Source organism: Notamacropus eugenii, chromosome 1 (genome assembly GCF_028372415.1).
Source record: "Notamacropus eugenii isolate mMacEug1 chromosome 1, mMacEug1.pri_v2, whole genome shotgun sequence".
Lineage (NCBI taxonomy): Eukaryota > Metazoa > Chordata > Mammalia > Diprotodontia > Macropodidae > Notamacropus > Notamacropus eugenii.
This window is the reverse complement of record NC_092872.1, coordinates 474,330,941-474,354,841: the sequence shown is the minus strand read 5'-3', so window position 1 is coordinate 474,354,841 and position 23,901 is coordinate 474,330,941. Positions and strand designations below refer to the sequence as shown.

Genomic DNA, 23,901 nt, shown 5'->3' with positions numbered 1-23,901 from the left:
CACAGATAGTAAAAGAGCTGGTATTTGACCCAGGTCCTCTGACTCCAAGTTGCTATTTCCACTGTACCAGAGATACAAATTTAGGCTTGATAAAATACAAAAAAAAAAAATTTTTTTTTTTAAACAATTAGTTATCTTAACGTGGTACTGACTACTTCAGGAACAAGAAGTATCTGTTCTATAAACAAAGGCTGAATGACCACATCTCAAGAATATTGTGGTAGAAGTCATTTCTGAGATACATTAGACTAGATGGCCTCTGTGGTCTCTCCCAAATCCAAGGCTTTATGATTCTTTCTCCAACTCATAGTGTACATGCCACTTAACTGAAACAGATTTTTAAAGAATCATCTACAGGTCCAAGGTTAGGTAAAGAACATTTTAACAGTTAACGTACTTTGGAAGGTCAGAAAAAATTATCTCAAGGATCTAAAACATTCTTGAAAAGATATATGATATTATTTAAGAATTCTGAAAAGACATCTATCATAGGATAATCATAAGAAACCTGCTCTTGGATTTTTTCATAACAAGGAAGAAGAAGGAATTTTATTGTCTTCATCATCGACTACAAAAGCAAAAGCCAACACTGAGCTATAGGAATGAACCTAAACGGAGAAGAGCTAATTGGGTGTTCAAGAAAAAAAGACATTTATTATACATGATAAAAAAAAATTTAGATAGAGCCAAGTAGTCAATGTGATTTTTGACATGCCCCTTCTTTGCTCTCTCTAGATAATCAGTCTGTCATATCAAATACTGAAATCACAGAAGCATGAGGTGCTTAACCAGGTGCTATCCTTTTTTAATTCCAAAGCATGAGATTTTTATTCAGACCACCCTATAAAAGTTATTAATGAGCGTAAAATTACTGAACTTCCTTTAACAATCATATTATACTATTTTTCTTGATCACATCCTGAGGAAATTAATTTCCCAAATTAACTTTATGCTACTGAAGTATTTCCTTTATTAAAACTTGCCAGACTCTGATATGACTGAATGGCCTCTTGCTCTTCAATTATACAGAGGGATATTTCAAATTCTATCACATATCTCCTCCTCTCCCTCTCCCACTTTTTATATACACCATCCTCTTTTATTAAAGCACTCAAATTTTGATATTTTCCTTCAATGATCAGGTCTGCCCCAAATAAGAGCAATTTCTGTTTCTGATTGAAAGCTGCTCTTATCTCAGTTACCCCTTTCCTAAGAGCAACGTAACTGGAAGAATATTTCAGATATCAAATTATACTTGCTTCCTTTTTTCTCTCTGTGCCTAATGATATTTTAAACATAAAGGGGAAAACTGCATCTGTGTCTCCAAGGGGGTCTACAGCTAAAGACTTTTTAAGTAAGATGGAAAATATTGCTGTAAAGAAGGCCTCTACAACATTTTACCTATATGCCACATTACCCTTCTTACAATCCAGAAGGATTTCATTACATTAGTAAACTGACCAGAGGACCATGCTGGCAGAAAGTGTTATTATCTTGGTTAATCTGGAATAAATACCACTTGCGGGATGTGCTAGGCTGACAGCAATGTTATTCACCCTGCTGGAAGGTCACAATATAGAATATAACCAGCATCAATAAACCACCGTCCAATGGGACTCCTTAAGTTGTTAAAGAAGAGTCTGCTAAGTAGACTAGTCTATTTTTATGAGATTAGCTACCAGAAAAGAACATCTCATTAACAACTTTTAATTATTTCCAAATCCCACTACAGACCACAGCCTATTAACACCATTTTTAAAAATGAAGTCCATGGTGGAGTAAACTGCTCTAGTTATTTGCCTAGCTTCATGAAGAAGTTAAAACTGAAATACTGGGCTGGTGTAGGATTTAATAATTTTTTTTCCTCCTTGAAGGTTCTGGTTGGAACATCATTTGACAAGGAAACATGGTCTAAGATTGTATATGGACCACTCTCTAATGTCTTTAACTTTTTCATCTTTTTATTGAGGGACTGGTTCAAATGAAAGTAAAAAGTTTTAAATATAAAGGAATTTGCAGATACTACATATCTTTATTGGCTGCACAAAATTACTCTGCAAGCTAGATACCATGAAATGATATCTGCCATTTGGGCATCCCTGACCTAGACTGTAGTGGTCAGAATTACAAAATGGAAGCCAGAATTTCCGAGTCATACTAACTATACAGCTTCTACTATGTATTTGCTTCCCCAAAAATGTGGAGATAAGAACACTGGTCCTCCACAACACAAATCTTTTGAAATAGATAAACAAAGAACTCTTAAAGGCCTAAAACGAAAACTTCTGTAATGATTTTTAATTATTATTCAAAACTCCTAAGATGCATTTATACGCACACACACACACTCTCTCTCTCTCTCTCTTTAAAATAACTAAGTGACCTTGAGCTAAGTATTTCTTTGATTTTAACTCTAATATTGTTGATATAAGATGCTATATATACATTTCTTGTGGACTAGACTTACTTCATTCTCTTGTGTAAAGTCAAGAGGATCTTCTCCTGAAGCAAGCAGTGTATGAAGAATCCTTTGCTTAACCTGCTCCCATTCCACCAACATTGATTCTCGATGATATTCTTCAGCCATACCAAAGGTCTATAAAAGAAACAAATGCTAATGAATCTGGCATACAAAGAACAAAGGAATTTTCTCTAAAGCATAAAAGAAATTAAAAAAACAAAAAACAAGCTACTGTCTCTCCATGAGTAAAGGGAAGGTAACCTCTTTAAAAAATCTTAAAAAGATTTGTTTTCAAATATGATTATAAAGGAAGAGTTTTTAAAAAATTCAAATGAAATGGAAGGATATGATCATATTTACATAATTAGCAATGAAGACAGCTGTATGATATGAAAATCACTAGAAGAAACACTGGGCTGGAAGTCACAACATAGTCCCAGTTTTGCCACTAAAGTGAACATAACACACTCACTGTCAGAAAACATATGCCTTGCTCCACAACCATAGTTCACCACTTTTCTGCCAAAAGATGGAAAGTCATGTTTCACCCAGCATTAATATCTCTCTATTTCCTCAACTGTTTTCCTTTTTTCCTTCCCTCCTTCCTTCCTTCACTATCCATTCTATCCATTTATATTCTAGGCAACTGGTTGGATTCAGAGACATATGATCCAGGTTTAAATCTCAACTCTGTCCCTTGGTATCTCAGTGTTCTTGAACAAGTGGCTTTACCTCTCTGTGCCTCAATTCTTCATGTGTAAAATGAAGATGTTAAGCTAGACAATTCTAAAGTCCCTTCCAGCTCTCTAGGATCACTAAATGAAAAGCCTATGATTCCAAGAACGCTAGGTGGTAAAACATAAACCTAAAAACATTCATAGAGGGATTTTCTAAGGCATATAGCAGCATTTTCATAGGAAAAAGTGAACTCATGACAGAAAATAAAGACTATTCTGTAATTAAGTTACTAAATGTTCTACTTAGATTCAGTACTGTATGTCTGGCAAACCATACCTCTGTATGTTGGTGTCACTGCAAACACTCCTGCCAAAAAGCACAGGCACACAGAAGGAAAAGATAAACACTAAGGGGAAATTAAAGCACTTATAGAGAAGCATACTGTACCATGAGCATTCAACCTATTATTTTCTAATTGGCAGACCAGGTTTCCTATCAGCTTAAACACACTTTTCAAAAAGCTATTTCATTTAGAATCAGATTGGCATCTAATTAGGCAGCACCAAGGGAATGATTGTTAGTAATGCCTGCTTTAATTTTTGGCAACATAGATAATTTATACTGATAATATATTTATACATGAGTTTTTTTGAGGCTATCAAGCATACTGATTATCCTACCTTTATTATGAAGTTTAGTTTTGGTTCAATATTTGTTAAAATGTGAAAAGGAGAAAGACTACAAAAACTAAAGAGGAAGAAGCTTGGGGGAATATTGTAAGTTTGATTTTGATTTACTTATATAAGAATTAGTGAACATAACTTCAAAAATCAGTCTGCTACAAAGAAAAAACTATTATCAGAGATTGAAAAATCAGGCTCCTACTTAGCTGTTTGTGAACAGAAAAGGCAGAATGGAATCATTCCAAAGAGCAACATGGGTGACAAGTTATAATGCTGAACATTCCCCCATGATGATTTTTGCTCAAACAAGTACAGCTAGTGAGGAAGCACATTAGTCTGAATGGAAAGCCTGTTCCGAGACATGAGCAATTGCTCTGGATGCAGTCTATAAGGCCGTATAATTCCCACTTGATTCACAGTAGGTTCCTATCAATTCAGGAGCCAAGCCCAAAGCATCCTTGACTCTGAACCTTCAGATCTTCAGTAAAGTGGAGTGGTGTCAGGTAAGCCTTAACAGGAAAGAGCACAAGGGGAAGTATGCTGTACAGTTTTGGAAACTTGTTATTAGCATTCACAAAAAACAGCTAATGATGCAGCACTTCTGGTCTTTGATGGATGTCCAGTTCACTAAAGGATAGGTAGGTACTCATTCTGTTTTTCAGTCTGCTGGTCAACAAAATCCTTCAATCAGTCAGTCAAAATGTGTTTATTAAATGCTTACCATGTGCCAGAGGACCAAAAACACAAAAACCAAAATAAAACCCAAAGCAAAAACACAATCCCTGCCCTCAGGAAGCTGACATTCTAATGGGGAGACAATTTATAAATAAACACGTACACATAAGACATATACAGTATAAATGTATATATAAATGGGCATAAATGGGACGCAATCTTATAGGGAGAGCACTAGCAGTGAGGTAGGAAGGAGGGAGGACAAGAAAAAATCCTCTTAATAAAGGTAGGATTTGAGCTACGTCTCAAAGGATATCAGGAAACCTAGAAAGAGGAGAAGGAAACAAGCATTATTTAAGTGCCTGCTATGTGCTAAGCACTTTACAGATATTATCTCATTTGAATCTCACAATAACCTTGGGAGGTACTTACTATTATACCCTTTTCACAGTTAAGGAAACTGAGATAGACAGAGTTTAAGGGACCTGTCCAGGGTCACATAGCAAGTAAATGTTTAGGGCAGCATTTGAACTTAGATCTTCCTGATTCCAGGCCCAGTGCTCTATCCAGTGGGTCACCTAGCTAGAAGGTGGAGGTGAAGAGGGAGAACATTTTGGGAATCAAGAGCAACCAATGAAAAGGTACAGAGTTAGGAGCTGGAGTGTGCTACACGAGGAACAATCAGTGTCACTGCTTTACAGAAGACATGTAATGGATTAGAACAAAAGAGACTGCAAAGCTCTAGAAAGGACCGGGTTATATAGAGCTTTAAAAGATAAACACTACAGAATTTATATTTGATTCAGGAGGTAATAGGGAGGAGAGGGGTAGGGGGAGAGAAATACTTGAACAGACCTGAGTGTCAGGAAGATTAATTTGATAGATGAGGGGAGAAAAGATTCAAGTTTGATGAGCTTTGAGGTAAAGGCACCACTTCCCCCATCTCCCTCAGTAGGCTATTGTAGTAGTTCAGGTATGAGGGGATGATGGCCTACACTGGGGGCAGCAGCATGAGAGGAGAGAAGGGACATGTATGAGAGCTGTTGTGAAGGGAGAAATGACAAGATTTGGAAGAAGTTGGGATGGGGTGGGGGTTGGGGTAAGGAACTGAGGTTAACACCTAGGTTGTAAATGTAGGCGACTGAGTGCCTTCGACTGTGAAAGGGAAACTGGGAAGAGAGGAGGGTTGGGGGGAGGGGGGTAAAGAAAGTGAATTCTATCTTAGGTAAGCTTAAGTTGAGATATGTATAGAACATTTAGTTTGAGATGTCTAATAAACAATGTGGAGATTAAAGACTGGAGATTAGGACTGGAAAAAGCAGATCAGAGAATCATCTCCATAGAGATGATAACTGAATCCACAGGAGCTGATGAGGTCACCAAACAAAACATTATAGAGGGAGAAGAGAAGAAGACCCAGGACAAAGCCCTGGGAGATAACTACTTTTGGGGAGCATGATCTCGATGATCCAGCAAAAGAAACTGAGAAGGAACAGTTGGACAGGTTGAAGGAGAGCCAGGAAAGAGTAGAAAAGGTAATTAAAAGATTAAGGGTACTCACTTAAAAAGTAGTTTTTTGGCTCATTTTAAAAAATGGCAAAACCATCCTAATTTAAGCAATTTCTTTTGTACCCAAACTGTGAATCTTGGTTAAGCAGAAAACACACATTGATAATGGAGGGAATCTACTACTCCGAAGAGAAATCTATTAGGAAGAAAATGAGATATCTCAGGACATATAAGGGACAGAGACTGTGGAAAACTGATCCTGTTGTTAAAATCCCAAATGTCAAGATCTTTTGCTTTTCCTAAAACAACTAAAATTCACTAAAATTTTAAAAACAGGCCACTGAACTTTCCATACATATATATGACTAAGATAGTTTGTTAGCTCAAAATCTTACAACTTAGATGCAATATTACTGTAGTTCCACTAAGCAATTTGTGTGAAAATGACAAGAAACTTTCAACCAGTAATAAAAAAAATTCTCTTACTTTTTGCTTCCCTGTCTGTCTATGTTTTTCTCAACTCCCTAATTCTAGTTACATCAAAGATAATAGTATGTTGAATTCAGGGGATAACCATAGCAGATCACTGACATACATGCCTTAATGTAACCTATCTTTAACACCCCCTGTGAATCCTTACTAAGTGTAAAGAAGACTATCAAGGAGAGGTGATAATGAGATAGCTAGAGAAGTTTCACTGATACCACCATTAATTGGAGAAGAGATGGGGGAAATACAAGCATGAGGTGAAGGAGGAGGGTTAGACTAGCAGGAACAAGTAGAAAAAAAGCCCAAGAGAGAAGAGAGAAAGAGAAATTGGAAGGATGCCACAGGAATACAAATTAAAAGGGAGGAGAGAAGTAACACAGAGTGGGAAAATAAGGCACCACAGATAAAAAGGGAATTACAAAAAATTTTAAGGCAAACATGTAAGCTAAAGTTAAGGGAAATAGGATGCTTTCAAGTTACGTTAAATAAAAGAATTTTATGTTACATACAACATAAGAAAGAGATTTAGCATATTGGACAACTTAATAAAGAACAGGTGGTGGGTACATAGGCCCCCATTTTTCTCAAGGAAGAGGGTAACCTGTTTTGACTTAATGCCAATTTATTATTATGCTATTGCTGACTTCTGGGAACTCTGCATATGTTCTGCTAATGTTGTTCCGTTTTTGCTGGGATGCATTAAATGGAAAAGACATAGTACATTTGTGGTTCTATAATTTGTGTGAATGCTTTCTTGGCATTTCAACATGATACTGGCAAGTTATTCTAGCATGAAGTTCCCCTCTACCCACTTGCTGAAATGCCAGATACATATTCACCTTTGGTTTGGACAGAATTTTTGCTTTTCAGCATCTTAATATCTTCTACACAAGTCAAAAGGTCTCCCTCCAGGCCAACTTACAACACTGGAATGTGTCTTACACAAACACATACGCACATGTTATGCACTGTAGAATGTCACTAAATGTTTTGGTTGGCTGCACATTTAGTCTCAGTATGGCATAATATTTGGAGACTGCCAAATGCAGAAAAAAACATTCAGCAGGGTAAATGAATTAATAAGGCTTGGTGGCATTTAGCAATCATAATTTAATTCCATCAGATTTTGGTGAAATCTGACTCAAAGTATGATTTTTTCCTATTTTGCAGGCATTCATTCCAGTTAGAATCTACATTCCAGCAATAACAAAGTACTGTTTTAAAGAACTTATTGATAATTTTGTGATTAAATTAGTATTTCATGATACTTTTTTAGAAATTATGATTTATAACTAAACCAGACTATAGGTCTATATAGAGTCATCTCAAATCAATGTTATCTATTGGTGCCACAATACAAGGTATTTTCAACACTGCAAAAATCATCTTGGTATGAACTTTTCAAACCAAGAACATTTACATTTAGGAAAAAAGGAAAGCAGGCCACTAAGAAAGAAACGAGGGATACTTTATTGGGAATCTCTAAGTATCATTTTACTTGTAAATATAAGGTTCAGAAATGATATGTGACATTCCTTTACTCTTCTCACTTTGATCCTCAACAGATACAAATAACATGTACATTGGAAATAACTAGAGATAACTCACATGTGATAAGTATTTTCTCTTCCCCACTTTCATTATGGTATTTTAATAATCATAACTGTCTATTGTGAGTTACTACTGAATTCAGTACCAAGCCTATTTCTGAAGTACTTGAAGGTATTAATTAGTTTAAAAAGTGGTGATAATAAAGATAAATTGTTTAATAGGAAGAGATTTTAAGAAAACCCTTTAAATCAGGGTACTGAGGGTCCATGTACTTGTTTTTAAAAATACTTTGATAACTGTATTTAACTATAATTGCTTTCCTTTGAAATTCTATGCATTTAACTTCATGCATTTAAAAAGATTATTCTGCAAAAGAGGTCCATGACACCAAAAAGGTAAAGAGCCCCTTAAATAGTATGGGACCTTTTCAGGATGTAGTGTTTCAAGAGGAATGCATTCCCGTGATTACAGAAGTATCAGTCAGTAGTAGATATATAATTCAAAGGTCTTCTGGTCTTTCCAATGAGCAAATAATTTAGCAGGGCTTTATTTCCATTTCAGTCATTGTCTATAGCTAGTTAACTAACAAAATTTTTCCAAACTATGGTGGAATCAACATGCTTCCTTATATACACAGAACTTTTGCAGTTGAATTAAATTTCATTAGTAGAAAATAACTGAGTTAAAGGACATTGACTCCCCATAGCAAAAGTCAAATTTTTTTTAGTGACAGTATATGCTGAGTCTCTCAAAACAGCTTTCCATTTGAGGTTCTGCTTCCTTACTCACCCGCTTTCTGGACTCCTCAATGGCAGAGAGCAATGCATTGTCCTTTTCATTCTTCAAAAAGCCCTAAAAAGGGGACAAAATGTGTATGTTGAAATAAATCTGATCAAAAACTATAGCACAGTACCTCAGTTTTTCACTTTTCAAACTCCTGCCCACTTTACCCTTTAAAATGTACTCAATCCTCAAAATATGTTTAGAAATCTTTTGTTCCTTTTTATATCCCAACAAATAGTTGCTAAGAAACTGGAAAAGATACTGGTAGAGCAAAAAGCACATATAAAGTTTATTAGAACTCATTAGGTTAGACTTGCTAGTAACACAGAAGGGAGGGATAATTTCTATTTACTGTATAGCATATACTTTCTAAAAATCTTCAACTTATTTGACGGATACACCAGCAAAGTGCCATCCCCATCCTAATTGTTCTTACTAACAGGAAAGTTGCTCCTTGTCAACAAAAGCCTATGCAGTTGCTATGGGTCTAATAAGAAACAGGAAGAGGAAAAAGACCAGTTTATAGAACAGAGATCCTTAACCTTGTTATATCACAGATTATTTTGACAGTCTGGTGAAGTTTATGAATCTTTCTTGGAAAAATGTTTTAAAATGCATAAAATACATAGGATTACAAAAGAAATCAAAGGTTAGTGAAAATAAAAAAATATATTTATTTTTTCTCCCTTCCATGTTCATGAACTTCCTGGAATCCCAAGGGTAAGAACTGCTGCTATAGAATGACTATAGATTGAAACCTTACAGAAAAAAATTCAGTTAGGCCTTTAAATGTAGGTGGCATATCCTGAAATACATAAAGTACATGTATCTGTTAAGGAAATCATTGATACATCAAGGAATGTAAAGAACAATAACAAGCATACATCCATGTTTCTTGAACCTTAACTTGGCGTAGGGGGGATGGAGAGACCTTTTGCCATGGAACATTACACACAGGTAAAGTAGCCCTAGGTTTTAAAGTGTTTTATAAGGTCATGTTAAATCAAAAGATGCCTTTAAAAAAAAAAGTCTCCTACACTTATTTGAGAATTAAATTATTCAATGTATTTTTAAATGAAATATTTTAGTATATCTTTTGCTATAACAGTTACCAGGCACAAATCTGCTATTCTTAAAAAAAGTTCATTAAATTTTTACCCACCTTAAGAAACTGCCTGTATACCTTGCTTACATACAAAAAAGCTCAGTTAAGTCTTGGCAAACATTTGTAACCACCACACCAATCAAGTTCTACACTAAAACACCAAATGATATGATTTGACACTGGACGGAATTCAATGCAAGGAGATCCATTCTGATTCCTAAATGATCTTAGATGTTGCCAAATCAAAGGACTTCATAGGTGGTTTCACCTATGAAGCAGTCTCATGATATGAACCCTGAGGACAACAAAGCTCCCTTGAATTTGTTAAAGGAGAAGTGGAAGGAGAAGAGGGAGAAGAAAGGTTCAGACTTTAGTAGGTGATTTAACGCTTTTTACACAATCAATCAATCAGTCAGCAAGCAGTTAATAAGCACTAAGGTATGTATCACACACCATGCCAGTAGCTGTAGATACAGGGATTTAAAAAAAGAGACTATTCCTGCCCTCAAGGACTTTATATTCTACTGTGGGAAGGCAGTGGTGATATATAGCATGCTCACAGATAAGCAAAAACTAAAATACAAAATAAACATCAATTAATGGGGGAAGGTGGAGAATAATACTGGGGGAATAAGGAATGTGTGTATGTTTTTTAATAGTATTGACTTACAATAACAAAATTACCTCAAATACTCAAGACAACAAATAAAGTCACAACTATATGCATAATCTAAATGACAGGCACTTGGTACTATACGAGCTAGGACTGCAACAACGGGAAAGAATCTAACAATGTTCATTTATACTCTTCAAAATCAACCGTTATATCCAACTAAGTTTTTATTAAAGCATGAGTTAGGTATCATATCTTTGAAATTCTGATGAGACAGGTCTCCAATTACTAAAAACCAAGGCAGTTAGTACCACAGAGGCCAGCTCATTAGTACAGCTAATGAACTGTTATCATTAATTTCTATTTATGAACAAAAGGCAGGCAAGGTATTTTATTTTGGCAGCTCAGGGCATACTTTCCTGGCTTCTGCCACAAGAAGCTAATGATCTAAACAAGCCCTTCAGATAGTGGATGTGCACATGGTTGACATGGTGAACTTTGTACTTGATACCTAGTCTGACCTTCATGGAAAGTGAAGATGAGAGCTACTGTCAATCCAGACTTTAGTTAGATGTAGCTGAGTTAGGCGAGATTAGCTGGCACATTTTGAGGTACTCATTTAAAAGCAGCCCAATATTCTACATCACTTAAGAAATTTTCAAACTTCCTAAAGGAAAAACTGTACATACCCAGAAAAAATTGTTGCTAATATAGTCTCGAATTTTGAGCAGAGTATTCCTTTCCTCTTTAAAATAGCTTTCAGTCAAAAATTTTAAAAAAATATACAGAAGATAGCAAAATAAAGTTTAGAAAAGGATACAGATGAGCAAAGAAAGTTTCATCACTAGCATGCTAATAAAATGCAACAAAATTTGTGTATATATATTTGTGTATATGTGTATATATTTCTTTTTTCCATTCTTTATTTTAAAATATTTGTTTGTTGACATTTATTAACTCCATCATAAAAATAGCTTTTAAAAGTACTTCTCAGTTCACAAAAGATATAAAAATCAGCCAAATGAGATGTGTGTATGAGAAACAAATATTATATCTCACTCACAATGTGAATAGGTTCATTTACCAATGTGCATCCAAAACCCAGTCTTTTCTAGGGTCCAAAGTGGTAAAATACACAAGTTGTTTCTCCTTCCTTTCCTTTCTCTTACCTTCGATTCTAGAGTCACAGATTACAAGTCACATTTTATATATGTACTTTTAAAACCACATGCTAGCAGACTTTTTTCAAAAGTATTTTTTACATGCATGCATAGAACTATAATAGCTGGATTTTAAGATGAGACACTGTGTGCCACCTAGAGGCAGTCATTTCTTTTTAAGTACATATACTAACAATAATTTCTGTACAAATCACAAAATTGCTTTTGAGAAAAATCACTCCTACAACAAATGAAATTAAGAATCAATCTTATTAAAAGTGAAAAAAGGTGACCAAAGTAAATGGTTCATATATATTCTTTGCCTAGACTTTATTTAGTTCTTGCTCCCCCTACCCTTCCTTATGAATTTCTTTCCTCTCATATTCTTTCCCATCTTTTTCCTCTTGCCTTATAATAATCGGTTTCCTTTCCTTATCTATTTTTTCTCTAATCCATCCTCCACACAGCTGCTAGTCACTTTCCTAGAGCACACTCTCCTCTTCAGTAAACTCTGGGCCTTATTCTCTCTAACTCCCATTCATGTACTCTGCAGTCCGGTCAATGGCCTTCCTTTTCATACACCAACATTCTATCCTCTAACTCCACGCCTTTGTACTGGCTGGTTCCCATGGTGGGACCACATACTCCCTTCTCATCTATGCCTTTCAGAATTCCTAGTTGTTGCTTTTTTCCCCCAAAAATCATATTCACATAGCACTTTAAGATTTATAGAGAATTTCTCCACAACATCCACTGAGGAAATGGTGTATTGTCATTCCCAATTTATAGATAAGAAAACAGAGAAAGTTACTTGCTTTCGGTCATACAAGTAAGTTTCCCAAAATCAGGATTAAATCTAAGATGTAGTGCTGTTCTCATTACGCCACACAATTTCTCAGCAGAAAGAAAATAATTATAAAGCATGTAGGTGCCACTACACAAGTGACTTTACATGCACAGAAGTAAGAACAACAAGGCAACACGTGACTGCTGCAGAGTTCCCATTTCCAGCACTGTATAGTGACTTACTGTCTTAAATCACTAGCACCTCTGTGACCATAGGTATGACTGCCCATAAGGCTAGGATATTAACAGTTCCATAAAATATTTTCCTCCTACATCACTTAATTCTCCCTTCTTAGTAGTCATTGACTGAGTTTCACTCTTAAAATTCCTAATTCCAATATCTCTGTCATTGTTATTCTAATGTCAACTCTAAATAAAATTCATTTTTCATTATTCTCATTCAACTTTTCCAGTTCTACGACTAGTTCACAAAATGCCTTGTGTTCCAGTGACCAGGTTCATCTATACTTATGTTCAATGGAAGTAGTTTCCTTCCCTTTTTTTCTAGTTCAGAAGGTTCTACTGAAGTTCTCAATGCTTAGGCAAGGAAGTCAAGAAAAACTCCCATTTCTGTCAAAAAGAACAAAGACCAGGTGCAGTGCAAGAATTACTTTAATTACTGGTTGAATTAATAACACTTTATCACAACGTGGGACAAGCAAATGATTGTGCTTTTGTACACTACCCCTGAATTTATAAACATTTGGGGTTGAGGACAATGTGAAAATGCCTAGAATTCTTGAGAACAAAGGCTACATATAACTCTAAGGTATTACTGTTGTTAAGGAACATGGTATAGTCAGGGAAGTAATAACTACCAAATGCTACCATTTTGAGCAGGGAAAGCTTACTGTATTATCATACAACATGAAATCTTTTTTGAAATGAGCTGTTTCTAATATTACTAATCACTATTCACCCACATACTACGTGCCTTCCCTTTGCTGTTTATGTTGAAGAGCTCATTTCAAACAAGACTGCTGAACTGGGGTGGAGGAAATTATTTTATACACATATCCATTTGTATATGGATGTACACACCAGTTTTGAACACCATCTTACTAGGAAGAAGGCTTCTGCTATCAAACAATCAACAAGTATTTATCAAATGCCTTCTATGTGCCACCTACTGTGATAGGTGCTGGGAATAGAAAAAGCCCTGTCCTTAAGGAGCTTACAAGTGGGGAAGAAAAAGACTGAGATAGGGGCTAGCCTTATGACTTAATTAATATAGAGAACTTCTTCCAGCAATGTGAGTTGGCACTTTCTCTGCTGCCTAGGGCAGAACTGAGGTTAACTGATTTGCCCAAAGTCACACAGACAACACGTGGAGGAGGCAGAACTTCCAGGCTCCAACATTAGCTTTATACCTGCTACCATCCTGTCTCTCTTTCATAAGTATATGCAAAACATATGGAAAACGATAGAGGCAGCTACAAAGCTCAGTGGACAGATCTCTGGGTGTGGAATTAGGAAGACCTGAATTCAATCTGATCTCAGACACTTACTAACTATGTGACCTTGGGCAAATCACTTAACCTGTGGTTTGCCTTAATCCACCAGAGAAGGCAATGACAAACCATTCCAGTATCTTTGTCAAGAAAACCCCAGGGACAGAATGGTCCACAGGGCCATAGAGTCAGACATGACTGAATGACTGAACAACAACAGTACAAAATAATTTGGAGTCTAGGAACTGAGGGAATCAACAAAGGCTTCACAAAAGTGATAACTGAGGTGAGCTTTGAAGGACACTAAGGATTCTAAAAAGCAGGAGGAGGAAGGAGTGCATTCCATGCACTGGAACACAGCTAGCACAGAGACAGGGAAGATGGAAGGTCCTGTCAGATAAATAGCAAGGCAAATTTGGCCAGACTATATTACAGAAGAGACAAATGGAAAAGCTGGAAAAGTAAGCAGGGGCCAGGTTATAAAGGGCTTTAGCAGGAGTTGGTATTGTTCCTGGAAGTAAATAGGAAGTTAATGGAATTTAGTTGGGGAAGGGGAATTGGAAGCGGGGCATGACATGGTCAAATCGAGGACAGATTTGAGAGATGTGGAGGTAGTAATGAAAAAGCACTTTGCAACTGATTAGATATGTGAAATCAGGCAGAATGAAAAGCAGAGACTTTGAACCTGGATTACTATAAGAATGGTGGTATCTTTGAAAGAAAGAAATTAAGAAGAGGCATGTGTTTGTGGAAAAAGGTAGTGAATTCTACATTTTGACATGTAAAGTTTCAGATGTTCCTAGGGACATTAACTTTGAAATGTCCAAGAAGCAGCTGAGGCTCAGGAGAGAGCTTAGAGATGAATATATAGAATTGAAAGTAATTTGCACAGAAATAATCATTAAAGTCATGAGAACTAAGGTTACCAACCACATCACATCTATCAGATTGGCTAACAAAATAGGAAAATGACAAATGTTGGAGAAGATGTGGGAAAATTGGAATACTAATGCAGTGTTGGTAGAGTTGTGACTTGAGCCAACTATTCTGGAGAACAAATGTTGGATCAAAGGATATGCACAGTTTTATAGCCCTTTGGGGATAGTTCCAAATTGTTCTCCAGAATCTCTAAGGAATCAGGAAGACCTGAACTCAAATAAGACCTCAGACACTAAGCTTTGAAACCTCAGGCGATTAACAACCTATGTTTACCTCAGTTCTCTTATCTGTAAGTAAGGATAGCATCTGCTTCCCAGGACTGTTGTGAAGATCACATGAGACAATAATTGTAAAGTGCTTAGCATAGTGCCTGGCACAGAGTAAGTGCTATATAAATGTTTGCTATTATTGTTGTTCATTGTTATCCATAATAATAATAGCTGGTCGGTTTACAGTGCTTTAAAGTTTGAAAGGTTCTTCCCCCTCCCCCATGCATAAAGGTCTCATAAGTCCCTTACAATAACAATATTATCCCCATTTTACAGAGAAAGCAAAGGGTTTAGAGCAGTGACTTACCCGGTGTTATCTAGCTAATAAGTGAGCTTGGATCTCCCTTGACTTCAATCTCTTATCTCCATTCACAGCCTACGCCCCAGCCGGGAAAGAAGTGTCTCCTCACTCCTGCCTAATAGAAACCTCGATTTCGTTCAAGGATGATACAGGCACTACCTCCTACCTGGGCCTTTCCCAATTCCCTTAGATCTTAATGCTCTCTTGCTTCCTCAAAAATATTTCCAGTTTACTTATCTATGTAAATGGTATAGCAACAGAAAGTAGGTAACTTGAAGCTCTTAGGCTCTGCCTTTGCATCTTCATTGCCTTGCATATTGCAGACTCCTAAAACAGTCTTATTGGCTTAAAACATCACATAAAATAAATATATTTGGGAGTTAGTATCCCTCTAATAACAACTTAAGGAAGCACACCTTAAGTAATGAGCTGTAAGCACAAAACCTGAAATATCACACATAAGATGAGCTTATCAGGAAACATGTTTTGAAAATCTTTAGCCAGTTAAACAGATCCTAGTTTTCCTTTTTTCCCTATCTAAATATTACAGATGAGCTCTTACTCTGAATTAAACGTTAACATTACTCTTTAGGAGAAGATCTAAACTTTTTGTGGTAGCAAAGAACTGGAAACAAAGTGGATACCCATCAATTCAGGAAAGGCTAAACAAACCATGGTATATGAATGTAATGGAATATACACTGTTGTAAGAAACAAACATGAGGCAGCACGGAGGAGGGCCTGAAGTCAGGGAGACTTGAGTTCAATATGGCCTTAGATACTAGTTGTGTGACCCTGGGTGAGTCACTTAAACACTGTTTGACTTAATCCACTGAAGAGGGAAATGACAAGCCACTCCCATATCTTTGCCAAGAAAATCCCATGGAAAGAATTAGCACTGTGAATTACACATAACTGAACAATAACAACAGCAAGACACAAACATGATGAATGCCAACAAAGATGGAAAGACTTAGGTGAATTGATGCAAAATGAAGTAAGCAGAGTCAGGAAAACAATATACATAACACCTACAACAGTTTGTATGCTGACAAAAGAAGTAAATGAAAACAAATTATGGTCATAGCCCGAAGAACACCTCTACAGTAAACTTATTTTTTAACCCAGACAAGAAAAAAGGCAAGAAAGAACCTACAATGACTCGCATTCACATTCTCTTCCCTTCATCATGAAATAGGTGTTTTCTTGGGCTGAATAATGGCAATCAATCCATCTACAATATTTGCCAAGAACCGACAAAAAACACACTCAACTACAAAGAGAGAATCCTCATCTTTCAGGAGCTAGCAATGTAGTTTAGGACACAGACCTCTTACAACCACCTTATCCTTTGATTAATAAAAGGAAGGCAAAAGTGGCTAAACTGGAAAACTGAAACAAGAACTCTAGGGTGTTAATCGAATAGTGTTTCAAAAAGCTCTAAAAACTTACTAGAACTTACTAGCTCAGAGAGAGAGAAGTATAGAAAGAAAGTAGAGAGAACTGAACTCATGACTTGATTACCGGTCATCCTACAAACCTGGTCATTGGGGAAAATATCTAATTTTCCCTGCCTATTGTCCATTCCTAGGCATGGACAATAGGTAGGGAATCACAGGGTCTGAATGGATAGCTTCTTCCAAAACCTTTACTTTGGTGGAATTTGAAAAGGAAAAATTCCTATTCAAAGAGAAAGCAAAGAGAATGGAGTAAGATATTGTTTTCAGATAAGCACAATGGAAATCTGGTCAGGACCATGAAAGGTTACTGGGTTTATCAGATATCACATATCCAATTTTCATTAGCTCTCTTTTGTTGTATTAACACTGAAAATCCTCTTGGAACTTTTTAAGAACAAAGAGATTCTCATTATTGACAAAAACTGAGACTATTTCTAAGGTTTCTGGAGCTTCCCCTTATTAACTTTAAAGAATGTTAATTATGCAAGTCCATCAAAGTTTAATGCTTTAAAAACAAAAATAAAAGTAGATTATGCCAAATACATCAAGTCAAAACGTTCTATTGCCTTACTGCTGGCAGTTAGCTTCCTTATAACCGTAATCAGAAACCCTTTCTTCAAGTGAAACATATGCTATTAATCATCAGACTATATTACCTACACTTTCCTCAGATATTTAAAATATATTTTATAGCCTATCTCTGCTCCCAATCGCCTATTTTTTAAAGAAAAATCTTTTAAAATTTTATTAATTTGTTCCCAATTAATTTTAGAAAATATCTTTTAAAAAACACCTACATTAATCAGTGCTATGCTAGTTGAGTTGACATGCCAAATGTAATATATTTTTAATGTTGTGGTATGGTTTCTTGCTGTGCAGATATGAAGAAACCTAACAGCTCCTCTTCAGCAGGTGGCAGCAAACACGGCAAGAATCAATGTGGTGTTCCACCATTTGCCAGCTCGGCAAATCTATCATCACTGCAGGCAGCTTTGGAGCTACAGGTTATAGACCTCTTTTTTATGTTACAGTATGGTGCTGATCTAGACCAGGAAATAGTACCATTCTGCCATGAGCATATTATACTCTATTTCAGATGCAGTTCTGACAATTCAGATAAACAAAGGAATAAATAAATGGTCCAGAAGAAAGTGACTAATACAGTGAGGGACTGAAAACCATGTCCCACAAGGATTGTATAGAATAAGGATTCTTAACCTGAGGTCTGTGAATCTGAAAAAAAAATTTGTAACTACATTTCAGTATAATTGATTTCCATTTTAATCTTCTGTATTATATCTTATACATTAAAAAAGGAAAGGGTTGATAGGCTGCACTGGATTGCCAGAGGGGTACAGGACACAAAAAAAGGTCATAATTTCTGCAAATGTATTAGGGATAAAGAGTAAAAATGGGGATGAGTAATGGGAGAAGGGAATATGAAAACTGCCTTCAAGTACTTGTCATGTGGAAGAAGAATTAAGGATTGAGGATGGCCATACAAGTCCATCTGTGCCTTGCAGTATCCTGGCACATAGTAGGGACCTAACCAGTATCTGCTGAATTGAATTCAATATAGGGAATCTATATTTAGGTTTGAGAGAAGGAAAACCCTTTTTTTAACACTGAGAGCTGTCCCAAAATGGTCCAGGATACCTCTGGAATTTAGACCTTAGAGAGTGGTCATCTCATGTCCCTTTCAGTTTTGGGATTCTTGTGACTACAGCCAACTGACCTGAAGGAATGTAGATGGTTCGCCTGGCTTATCCAAGCTGGTTGTCAGATTCACAAGACACCTTTACAAAATGCAGCCTCTTCACAGGGGTGCAGATGGCTGAATACACAAGGAAAAAACAAGTATCTACCCAGTGCTTCCATCTAAGACCTACAGTGGTCCAAGCTTGCTAAGAGCATTTTGGTTTATTTAATATCTTTAAGAGAGCTTCAACATCACCTTTTATCACCATGATCTAGCTTTGCTTCTTGTATTAAAGGCACAATACCTCCAAAGGGGTGCTAATACAGTTTTATTCACTATTTCTGCAAGTTTTTCCCCCTATGGCTTCCATGACTTTTAGTATTGAAAATAGAAAAAAGAGGTGAGAATCACCTGGATACATTTGGCAAAGCTGTGTGTTTGCTAAGAGATACCTGTGAAAACTTAATGTCAAAGGGAAGGGAATATGTTATCAATATAGAGCAACCCTACAGGGCATCTGGCATCTCTCTCTTTGATAACTTATAAGAAAACGACCATTCGACTTTCACTTACCCCTTAGTAAGGAGTCAAACTTAGTTAATTAGAACACTTTGGTAACAAAGTCAAAGTAATGGGTTCAATCCTTACATGGGTCATTTCATTCTGCTCTATTACAAGGCAACAGACTACATACCTAATGAGGGTCAATTTCTGGCAAACTTATAAAATACGGTACAGATGAAGCCTGTCTTCAACAACCCCTTAAACCCAAGTGCTGGAATAGTCTCATCGCTTCCTTCTCTACTGCTGTGCCACCCAATCAAGCAATTTATGTTTAGATTAGGAACTTAATGTGTTAGCTTTCACAAGTGTCTATATTTTAAAATGACACTAGGGAGTGACTGAGCAAACCAAATGAACAACTTGATCACAGAATTTCAGACATCAATGGGGAATACATTTTTTTTTAAGTGAAGCTATCTTGTAAATTCCTCACAATTTCACTCAAGTAAGGCTCTTCCTGTGCTATAAATATAGTGAGATATGCTACAAACTCATGCTTCTGATCTTAAGATCAAAAATCAGATGAGAATGTAAATGGATGGATCATGCAAATCTATCACTCACTACCAATCTCCCAGCCTACGAATGGCAGGTCAATGGCATCATCTTTGAATATGAAGGACATATTATTCCAGTACACAGTGCAGTGTTCAAGAAATTTGCTATCCATCTTCCTTTGTCACACCAATGAGTAAAAAAGGTAGGAGAATAAGGAAGCCTAGGAAGAGGGAGCAACCTGACAACTGGTTTTAGACTGCTGATGTAGCCCCCAAAGAAAAACTTAGGAAAGCAACTCAGGGCATTTTAGTCAGTCTATTTGTAGGTCTATGTTAATGAGAAGGTCTTTAGAAAAGGGAAGCGAAAGAAAAAAAGCAAGCATGCTTTACTGGATCTGTTTTCAGAGACAACAGAAAGAGAAGGCTATGGAAGGAAAAGAAAAAAAAGTTCCAACCTGACTTTGGAAATATAAAATGATGGTGAATTGTTTTGTGTTTCAATTCAGAAAGGACCAGAAAGGATTCTGCAATAAACAAGAACGAACTGGCCTGACTCTCTACTAACATGATTATTATTAAATATAATAACAAGATAACTATGCAATGGCAGGCCAATAGAACAATCAAACTACTATAAATAAATTCAAGAGACTTTTAACGGAAATGTTTCCCAGTTTTAAGATGGATTAGCCCATCTGTATACCATATGAACATTAAAATTATCTGCACTGCAGTTTAAAATGGCAGTATGTCAAAAAGAAGCACCCTCTCCATAACTCTTTCCCTAAAAACCAGAGCAACTTTACATTAAAAAAAAATTTGTGTCTGATCAACTGTACCTCTCTTCCACTGGAAAAGAGAAACAGAAGGGAAGGAAGGGTAGGTGATGAGGGAGGAGAGAGAGTAAATAGAAGTGTCAAGAAGGTTCCTATTTACATCAGGTGTGCCAGGCTGGTTTCTGGAGGGAGCCTAATCAGATCTTGTAGTGTTATTTACCAAGCACAAGAAATGCTAAAACCAGCTTTATTATCCAAGATAATGTTTAGGAACTACTTCTCACATTTATTCCCTGCTGGTGCACGGTGTCAGTCATTTACACTGCAGTCAAAAAATACAACTCTTCCTGCTATGCAGCAATGCTCATGCTGATAGTATGCAAGCAGAAGATCATTACTGTTGTCATAGAAAAGTGAGCCCCAGTTTGATTTGGGTTTCTTCTAATTCAGTATTAGTTCCATATATGCTCATGTTTGGTTTCTTCCTGGCAGTTTTCTTTCTTAAAAAAAAAAAAAAAGCAACACCTTCCCTTTTATATCTATCTTCATATTATTTTAAAATTTATTCTTCTAAGGGCACTTTTCCCAAACAAAACTGGTTACAATGTTCTTTCTTCTTAGCCCTAATTTAGAAAACATTTTAGATTACCCTGTCTCAGCTGAGAAAATGCTGCAGAAGGTACAATTCCCCACAAGTACAGATCATGTAAAACACTGCTTAACCAGAGTGACACTTACAAGCAACATAAGCAAAGGACCAAGGCTCTTTCTCTAGTACAAGCTATTAGAGATGGGTTAAGGTGGGAGGCCTGAAATCTTTTGACACTGCTCTAACCAGCATCAGAAATGGAAATGACAGATTTTAGGACCTCTTAGGGGCCTGTGGAACAGTGATAAGGCCTCCGAATTCTCATTCCTGACCTTCCCTATACCAAATGGTTAACGCCCTTATTCTCTGCCAGGGCAGATGACTGGACACTTTAGCTTCCTCCCTGAGCTGGAAATGCACCAGAGAGAACACACAATTTGAAAATCTTAACGTACTAAATACAAACAATAGCAGTAACATTGATTATAACATAGAACCAAACATGGCTTAATAAAGATAACTGGTGTTGAATAGAGTTTGATAAGGAATGATGGGACCAAACATGGCTTAATAAAGATAACTGGTGTCGAACAGAGTTTGATAAGGAATGACCCATGAAGTTGGGCTACTCAGATTCTTCAAATAATAAGCGAGCTGTTGCCTTTTCTCTTCATTAATAACTAAGAAACTCAAACCAAGGAAATAGAAACTGAACAAGGTGAAATGGGAACTGGTCTGCTTTTGTATAGCAAGAAATTAGTGCTTCCATGGTTATAGATTTGTTTAATATTCAATCAAAGGCTGTTTTTTTTTTGATATTTCTTAAATCACCCATGCCTTGAGACCAGTGAGAATATAAATATTGCTTGGTTTTTAAAAAGTCTATATTATGATATAAAACAAAATCACAACAAACTAGAGAGAACTCTCGCATCAAAGAACCTTTTGTTTATTAAGGAGTCTTCATTTTAATTTAACAGAGGGAAAGCTTATACTATGCACTAATAACTATGGAAAGCAATGGACATCAAACAAAAGAAAATCTAAGTCAAAAAGCACAAAGCAGATATTGTGGCAAGTACTACACTAAAAACTATTCTCCTGGTAAACTTGTGGGCTAGCCATATTCAACCTTAAGGCCTTTAGTGAGATACTAGAGATACCTTGTTTAAAATCTTAAATTATTTTTCTCAACAATCTTAAAATTTCAATTCTACAGCAGAACAAAAAAAGGTGCTACTGAGTGGCAGAGTAATTGCTATCTCCCAACTCTTCAAGAAAGATCATGAGATCAATTTCCTAACACAATTTCACTGATGACGCCATTTCATTATATCCTTACTGCCATCTTAGTAGCTGCATATTTCCTAATAAGCTAGTGGGAATACTCTATTATCTAAATTATGGTAAAGTAAGGTCTTCCTTGCCAGCCTGATGCTATGACACTTTGGTAGCACAAAAATATAACTTGTTTGCTCACTGATGGGAAGCACCTTGGCTCCTCACACTAACATGCAGATCAGTAATGTTGGGAGAATACTGGAACAAATCTACTGTAGAGCTACACAGCACCTAACAAATATCCTGACAAAAAGCCTCAGTGCCACAAAATGGGGAGAGGGGAGAGGATGGAGGGTAAAAAGCAAGGAGAAAGAAGGAAGAAGAGAAGAAAGTATATGATAGTTATTTCTACTTTTCCAAGTATTTCTAAAAGGTAGCATTAAAAAGCTTATTACAGAATTAGTATTTTTTTTAAAAAGAAAAATAGTAAACAGAACCTTAAAGTTCCACAAGAAAATTTCAAAAGTAGTTTCATCACTTTAAATTCATTTTAACATGCTGTCAAACCAAAGAACGTACATTATTAATGTATAAAACTACATTTAATATCTAAGATTTTGTATCCACTTCTAATTTGTCAAGTAATTTTAATACATAACTTATTTATACTTTTACAGACAAAAAAATTTGCCTTCCAAAGATCACAAGAAACAATGTCTTTATAGTATAGATAATCTATCTGACAAACTGTATATTTTGCTAGTTAAGATTTAAGGTACTTTCAGGGCCATGTTAACACTTATGTTTCAGACTTCTAAGAAAATCTTCTTTAAGACCAGAACAACATTAGGGGTGCTATAAAAATAGATGTGCAAAATCTTTCCACCTTCTCATTTTCAAATCCTCATTAATCAGACTAAGCAGCATCTAACAACTAAGATGGGTAATGGATGATATAAGGAAGAAGAGAGTGATAGCTGGTATTTTAAACTAGAGATCAAGTTAAGCCAGAATTCACAGGCAACTAATGCAGTAGGAGACAAAAACTACTGAAGCAGTATTACAATGCTTTTGACAGTAAATTTTCTATGACATGGCTTACTGTAAAATTTATTCACAGTAATTTCACCAATTTAGTCCCTTTAAAAAATAAACACAAAAATAAAAAAATGAAAATCCATTTGTTCTCTCCAATGAGTTGTTTCATAAAAGAACAAAGGAATAGCAAGCATCAAATCCAATTATTTTTAAGAATAACAAGATTTATAAGCACATGACCACAAATAAGAGTTTTAAACAAGTAGCTTTGAAGTTGCACACTATTAATTAAACACAAGGCACTGATAATCACCCTCAGAAGTGAGAGGAAAAAGCCCAGATCTGTCGCTGTCTCAACATATTTCTCAAAATAATTTTCATGTATATTTTAGCAACTGATTGTACATCTCTAATATGGCAGCTTTTTCTAAGGAAATACAGAAATCCCTTTCAGAAACCGAAAACATACAAGTGGTGGTAAAAA

General features: G+C 36.0%; 1 protein-coding gene across 2 annotated transcripts in view; it reads right to left on the bottom strand.

Annotated features, from left to right (window-relative positions):
• Nucleotides 1-23,901, bottom strand: part of NUP93 (nucleoporin 93) — a 123,760-nt gene that overhangs the window by 31,230 nt on the left and 68,629 nt on the right. For both annotated transcript variants that reach the window (XM_072632304.1, XM_072632303.1), the window contains exons 4-5: nt 8,836-8,898; nt 2,468-2,596 (exon numbers count right to left, since the gene is read on the bottom strand). In XM_072632304.1, coding sequence (XP_072488405.1) covers nt 2,468-2,596; nt 8,836-8,898 — 192 coding nt within the window. The remainder of the gene's footprint in view (nt 1-2,467; nt 2,597-8,835; nt 8,899-23,901) is intronic.